This window comes from Engraulis encrasicolus, chromosome 11, assembly GCF_034702125.1.
Source record: "Engraulis encrasicolus isolate BLACKSEA-1 chromosome 11, IST_EnEncr_1.0, whole genome shotgun sequence".
NCBI lineage: Eukaryota > Metazoa > Chordata > Actinopteri > Clupeiformes > Engraulidae > Engraulis > Engraulis encrasicolus.
In genome coordinates, this window is record NC_085867.1 from 7,057,122 (window position 1) to 7,064,621 (window position 7,500).

General features: G+C 47.5%; 1 protein-coding gene across 1 annotated transcript in view; it reads right to left on the bottom strand.

Annotated features, from left to right (window-relative positions):
- LOC134458660 (seizure 6-like protein) overlaps nucleotides 1-7,500 on the bottom strand; it is a 141,134-nt gene that overhangs the window by 26,091 nt on the left and 107,543 nt on the right. Inside the window, exon 11 of the mRNA XM_063211090.1 lies at nucleotides 2,922-3,116. Coding sequence (XP_063067160.1) covers nucleotides 2,922-3,116 — 195 coding nt within the window. The remainder of the gene's footprint in view (nucleotides 1-2,921; nucleotides 3,117-7,500) is intronic.

Sequence of the window (7,500 nt, forward strand, 5' to 3'; positions counted from 1 at the left end):
ATTAACACCGGTACTCTATTCCCTGCTTGTCTGTCATTCATCTGTTTTCTACGCTTTAAGACAGGCACTCCCTACCTATCCACCTGATTCTCATTCTCCGCTCAGCCATCATTCGACGGATTTGTGGCAGTGCTTTCTCACTCGTACCCACCATCCGCCCCATTCACCCCCTATTTTTGCCATCTCGATCGTTTTATCCAAGATTCCGCCCTCGTTCCTCCTCGCTTCTGCTTGCTCTACCAATAAACGGCCAGGGGGTGTCCGCTCAGAGCTCGCACATATTCAAGGGCACGGGTATTGTCCAAGCTCTCAGTTGGAGCCCCGTACTCCCGAGCCCAAGATTCGTTTTTAAACATAGCCAACATCGGGCTCGGCAGTCATTTCAGCACCATGGCCAGCGACCTTGCCCAATACGCTATTTTGCTATTTGCTTTTAACTTACGCTCCTCGAGTGCAGTGGTCCAGCGACCCCGTAAAGCACATTCATGATCGGTTCGCCACGCGGACAGTGGTTCTCCTGCGACAAACCCACGATCACGAGAAGCCCGTTCTCCAGCGAGAACGAAGATGTATGCATAGATTAGCTACTGAATTCTAATTTCAGATAGCGCACTAATGAAACTAGAAATGCACTCAGAGAGTGCAGACCTCCACTCCGGCAAGGAAGCTGTTTGATAGAACATCTGACTGTTACACCCTATTTTTATTTTAAGTCTTTTTTTTGTGGAGTTAGAAACTGGAACGTCAAAATTTGGCTTCTCCCGCAATTCAATTTGCGGTCATTAGGGCTGTCTAGATTTCTGTGCTAGCAATGGTGAAGACTCTTTTAAAAAATCCTGGTTCCGGTTCGTGATCCGGATCACCACCAGAATTGAATCCCTTTTTCCTTTTGTCATTTCCACAAAGTTTCATCCAAATCCATTTTTGGGGTTATCCTGCTAACAAACAAACAAGCAGACAGACAGACAGACAGACAAATCAACGCCACCGAAAAACATAACCTTAGCGGAGGTAACAAATGTCCCGACCCAACCACTGTTTTGATTTCAAGTTGCACCCTTCACAGCCCCCAGGTCTCTGGGTTATAAAATCCTTCCCAGCCCTAGCTCCTCCTTGGGTTGTGTCCAACCCGTTTTCTGCTCCATTATATTCAAATCACGGCACTCTGACTGACCGCAGAGCCAACGCTCCACACTCATTAACATGCTACTCAAATCACACACTCAACACTGTGTGTTCTTGTCTTTGTGTGTGTGTGTGGGCTTGTCTGTGTGCACACACACAGGCACACACTACTTGCAGTCACTCCCACAGGTTCTATTCACATAAAAAACACAATGCTGTGGAGGAAGTGTGTGTGTGTGTGTGTGTGTGTGTGTGTGTGTGTGTGTGTGTGTGTGTGTGTGTGTGTGTGTGTGTGTGTGTGTGTGTGTGTGTGTGTGTGTGTGTGTGTGTGTGCGTGCGCGCGCGCAAGCAATGGCGGATGGAGGCCTGATGATGGCACGCAAGTAAGGGTTAACGTTCGGCGAGAAGGTCGCTACCGTGGAATAGCAGCACGACAGAGAGAATCTTTAGACCCCGACGCGGAGCGGAGGGGTCTTGTTCTCTCTGAAGTGCTGCTATTCCACAAAGCGACCGACTCGCCGAAAGTTAACCCGCTTATTATATGGATATACTTAAATGATTCACACATGCGGGGACATTTCTTTAGACCTATTTAATGTTAAGATTGTTGCTGCGCAAAACAAAACAGTGCCGTTGTGGAACACCGCTAGGCAACAGCTAGGTAGGCTAGCCAGGACAACAGGTGTTGTCTATCACAGCAGCTGATTAGAGTGACAAAAGACCGGACCCCCTGCGGAGTGATATGAAACATTCGCTTTAGTCACTGACTTGTATACAAGCCAGAGGCTTTAGCAGTGAACGTCTTGTTGCCATTGACAGCGGTAGCCAGGACAACGGGTGCTGTCTATCACAGCAGCTGATTAGAGTCTTGTTGAAAAGTCGCTTTAGCAGTGAAAAGTCTTGTTGCCATTGACAGCGGTCTGTTATAGACCAACCCGTCCGTTATCAAAAAATAACAGACGTCCGAACGTTGGGGAGCCCCGTTGAAATGAATGGAGCATTCGACAGACGACGTCACAACCATATAATAACAAACATTAACATTCTCACCCGTTGTAACTGCCATCGTTAATGCAGGGAAAAGGACCAAATTTGATATGGCTGACCTAAGGGTACTACCTATAACAATGTGTGTGTGTGTGTGTGTGTGTGTGTGTGTGTGTGTGTGTGTGTGTGTGTGTGTGTGTGTGTGTGTGTGTGTGTGTGTGTGTGTGTGTGTGTGTGTGTGTGTGTGTGTGTGTGTGTGTGTGTGTGTGTGTGTGTGTGTGTGTGTGTGTGTGTGAGTATGTGTGCGCGCGTGTGTGCGTACCTGTGTTTGCCCTTTCATTTGACAGTACCTTTGCATAGGGACTCAGTGCCATTCCAGTATGGGTCCCGTGTGTGTGTGTGTGTGTGTGTGTGTGTGTGTGTGTGTGTGTGTGTGTGTGTGTGTGTGTGTGTGTGTGTGTGTGTGTGTGTGTGTGTGTGTGTGTGTGTGTGTGTACCTTTGCATAGGGGCTCGGTGTCATTCCAGTAGGGCTTGTGTGTGAGCGTGTGTGTGTGTGTGTGTGTGTGTGTGTGTGTGTGTGTGTGTGTGTGTGTGTGTGTGTGTGTGTACCTTTGCACAGGGGCTCGGTGTCGTTCCAGTAGGGGTCGCTTGTGTGTGTGTGTGTGTGTGTGTGTGTGTGTGTGTGTGTGTGTGTGTGTGTGTGTGTTTGTGTGTGTGTGTGTGTGTGTGTGTGTGTGTGTGTGTGTGTGTGTGTGCGTGCGTGCGTGCGTGCGTGCGTGCGCGCGCGTGTATGTGTGTGTGTGTGTACCTTTGCACAGGGGCTCGGTGTCGTTCCAGTAGGGGTCGCGGGTGTTGATGCACTCGATGACGGGGGGCCCCTGCTCCAGCGAGTGTCCCGGGTCACAGGTAAACTGGACCACGGCCCCGACCCCGTACGCCGGGTCGGTGGTGCTGAAGTTGCCGTTCTGGATGTACGGCTCGTAGCAGTGGCCCTTCTCGAAGGCTGATGGAAATAAACAAATAAAAACATGGAGAAGATTAGAGTAGGTATGCAAACTAGTTAGAAGAAAACACTGAGGCTGCTCAGTTGGGGGATTTATATACTATTTGTGTACTTAAACTCCCATTGTCATTGTGACACAGCACTACACAGCAGACAAGTGAATTCTGCACACTGCACACAACAAAATTGCTTTTATGCCTCACCCGTGCAAGGGGGCAGCCCTCAATGGCGCCCCAAGGGAGCAGTGTGGCGGGACAGTACCATGCTAAGGGTACCTCAGTCATGGAGGGTTATGGGGGAGAGCACTGGTTGATTACTCCCCCCACCAACCTGGCGGGTCGAGAGTTGAACCGGCAACCTTTGGGGTCAAAGGCTGACACCCTAAGCGCTTACCCATGACTGCCCTGAATTAGAAGAAAACACTGAGGCTGCTCAGTTGGGGAATCTATATACTATATATGTACTTAAATTCATATGTGAGTCAAGGCAGGTTAGCGAATACCTTTGGTAATATCGAGTATTTCAGATTTTTTTTTTACTTTTGTGCTCCTGGCGGAGCTACACACACAAACACAGAAATGCTACGTCTCCAGCCAGAAAATTGACAGATAATTTATTGCTTCAATACTGATGGCAGCTCACATTGAGGAGTAACGGGACAGATTATAGAGTATATTGACTCTTTAGAGATGAACAGAAAACAGTTTTGAAGAAATGTGTTGGTGGCAAGGAGGGGTAGAAAGATGAATAAAACCATGCCTTCTGAAGGATATTACTGGTGCTCTAGGGACTGTCAATTTCCATAAGAAATGAAGAAAAACACGCACACCGATGAACTCCCATTTAAGCCATTTTTAATGCGTGACGTTTCAGGCCACTCTGAGGAAGGGCCAGGGTGGCCCGAAACGTCACGCATTAAAAATGGCTTAAATGGGAGTTCATTGGTGTGCGGTTCTCTTCATTACCTATGGATTAACTTTTTTTGAACCTGCACCTGAAACCAGTCACTGGATGTGCGTGTTTTGTGACTGGGATACTCCAGGGACTGTCTTTACTATTTTAAACATTTATGTCTACCTGGAGTAGTCTGGAAATTGGAAAAAAAGCTGAAAATAATCTTCTGTGCAACAGTTGAGACAGCTCACAATACTCATAAATGTCTTCATGTGCACCAGTGTGTTGTTCCCTAGGAAACAGCACACAGACTCACTCTGCTTCTAAATTGCTTGTGATATCATATCATTTCTTTTGAAAATAAATCTTTGGAAAATAAATGAAACATGCATTTTCCTCACTGTGTGTGTGTGTGAGTGTGTGAGTATGTTTGTGCGTGCACGTGAGTGTGTTTGTGCGTGCACGTGAGTGTGTTTGTGTGTGTGATATTTGATGTGTGTGTGTGTGCGTGCACATGTGTGTGTGTGTGTTGTGCGCATGTGAGTGCATGTGTATGTGTGTGCGTATGTAGGTGAATTTCAGGCAGTCAATGTAAAGTGCTTCAGGTGAGTCACTGAATATAGCAAGGTGCTTTATGAATGCAGTCTGCAGTATTCAACACCTGCCACTATCCATGGGCTCTTCAGTACTCAACATGCTCTGAACACACATGCCTGGAGTAGTCTAGAGCTAGCCTGGTTACCACCAGACCTAATCACAAGTGAGATTAGGTCTGAGGACCTGTTGGCAATTATGACACCCTGCCCTGCTCTCTGATTGGACAGAGACACTGTAAAGGTCGGAATGCTTGGCCATTATGACACACCGTCCCGCTCTCTGATTGGACAGAGACAGGGACCGTGATCTGATCCGTTTTGCACCACCCTGTCTTTCAGATCAGAACGATTGTGTAGAACTGAAGGCGGTATGGGAGTTCCCAGGCTAGTCTATCGCAGGGGTTTCCAACTTCAAATGATCTAATCCAGGGGTTTTCAATAGGTAAGGCGCGCCTCCCTGGGGGGGGGGGGGGGGGGGGGGGGAGCGCCAAAGAGCACTTGGGGAGGCGCGGCAACACGCGAAGGAAGGTGCACTTTCTGCAAATATCTAGAAGCCTAAAGAAATGCACCCTTTCTACTACCACTACAACAACAAGAAGTCAGCAAAAAGGGGGAGTCAGAAACATAGGAACATGACCTTGTAGGCCTATGTGTTATACTTGAATTAATCTTTACTTTCTAATCTAATCTACAACAGTGGAGACGGCCCCAAATAGTCATAGCAAAGAAGATGGATCTAACAAGAAGCGTCATTTTGTTTCTTTTCCGGTATCCACTTTATGTCGGGTGAACGCCCCTTTAGGAGACCTTCGGTTAGGAGACCTTCGGAGTCCTGAGGTTGAGAATCAATGAAGTCCCCTTAGCGCTGTAGATGGCGGTAGCGCACGTCTTGCGCAAACACCTCAAAAAGAGAAGAAGAAGTAGGGGACAACGCCCCCTTAGGAGACCCAACTTGAGCACACGCTTTTGCATTGAATGGGCGTGTTTTGCGTTATCTTGGTTTGATTCAGTATTTTTGACCATAGTGCATCATTGCTGTGTCTCTCCAGCTGTCATGGTCTCATTCCATCACAAGTGGGTTCTATGTCCCCTTTAGTGAAGCGTCTTAACCATACATCACACAGCCTGACGCCTCACGCCTGCATCGTCTCTCATCACAGTGACAGCGGAACAAGTGTGTGTGTGTGCATGATGGAAAGAGAGAGAATGATGCATTTGTGTGTGTGTGTGTGTGTGTGTGTGTGTGTGTGTGTGTGTGTGTGTGTGTGTGTGCATGATGGAAAGAGAGAGAATGATGCATTTGTGTGTGTGTGTGTGTGTGTGTGTGTGTGTGTGTGTGTGTGTGTGTGTGTGTGTGTGTTTGTGTTTGTGTGTGTGACAGAGAGAGAGAGAATGATGCATGTGTGTGTGTGTGTGTGTGTGTGTGTGTGTGTGTGTGTGTGTGTGTGTGTGTGTGTGTGTGTGTGTGTGTGTGTGTGTGTGTGTGTGTGTGTGTGTGTGCGCGTGCAAATGATGTGTTTTCCCCTCTCCTCTCTCCTCTCATCTCTTCTCCTCTCTGCTCATTTCCTGCATAAACATCTGTTTCTCTCCACTCTGTCTTCCCTTTCACTTCCCTCTCAATTAGACATCCCTCTCTTCTCGTCTCTTCTCTGTTCTTTCTTCTCTTCTGTCCTTTTGTGTGAGTGTGAGTGTGCTGTCCTCACCCTCGTATCTGATGTTGAAGCCAGTGAGGTGGCTGGACGGTAGCTGCTGTGTGTGTGTGTGTGTGTGTGTGTGTGTGTGTGTGTGTGTGTGTGTGTGTGTGTGTGTGTGTGTGTGTGTGTGTGTGTGTGTGTGTGTGTGTGTGTGTGTGTGTGTGTGTGTGTGTGTGTGCTATCCTCACCCTCGTATCTGATGTTGAATCCAGTGAGGTGGCTGGACGGTAGCTGCTGTGTGTGTGTGTGTGTGTGTGTGTGTGTGTGTGTGTGTGTGTGTGTGTGTGTGTGTGTGTGTGTGTGTGTGTGTGTGTGTGTGTGTGTGTGTGTTGTGGTACCCCAAGCTGGGCTAGGGTTCCCACTAGAGCTTCTCGGCACTGTGCACCTCGTGGAGAGGTAATTGAAGGCACTTACTACCCTACGACCTTAATTGGCTCCCACTAATGAGCTCTGCCAATCAGCAAGCTCACCTGAAAGTTGATGAGCAACAGTGAGTTAAGAGGGGAGTGAAAATGCCAGTGGAGGAAGAGAGTCAGCAGGGTAGGAGCTCTGCACTACAGCTCAAGAGAGACTGAATGTTTTATGTTGTTCTGTTTGACCAGGAGAAATCCTAAAGAGGGGTGGAATGTGAAGAGCCAGTGGGCCCGTCCACCTTTCATGACAGAAGACAAAGGAAAAGAAGATTTAGTTTAACAAAAGAAGTTCAAAGGAAGAAGAAGTTTAATTTGAAGTTTACTGGATGTTTTGAGTTAATAAAAGAAGCTCTTCCAGAAACTGGCCTTTTTTTGACCTCTTTGTGGTGGTCAGAGCTCACAGTGTGTGTGACTGTATGTGTATCAGGGCTTGACACTGGCACCTGCCAACCGGCCAAATGCTGGTAAAACTTGGCTGTGGCTGGTAACACTTTCAGTGTCACTAGCCAATTTGGCAGATAGCTTATTCCTTGGTATGACACATATCACAATAGCGTATATTCTACACTTTGCCCCGTGTGCATCAAATTTAAAGTAAAAGCTCAGTTTCTTTTTGTTTGTTTGATTTCCATGAAGAAACCCATGCACTCATCTTCTTGCTTTAAGCACCTCATCCTCTGAGGTTAGCTGTACAGCGTCATGATTAAAAAAAAAATATGGCTAGTAGGATAGCTGGATGGCTAGTGACTTAGGAAAACAGCTAGCCACAGTGGCCGGCAAGCGAAAA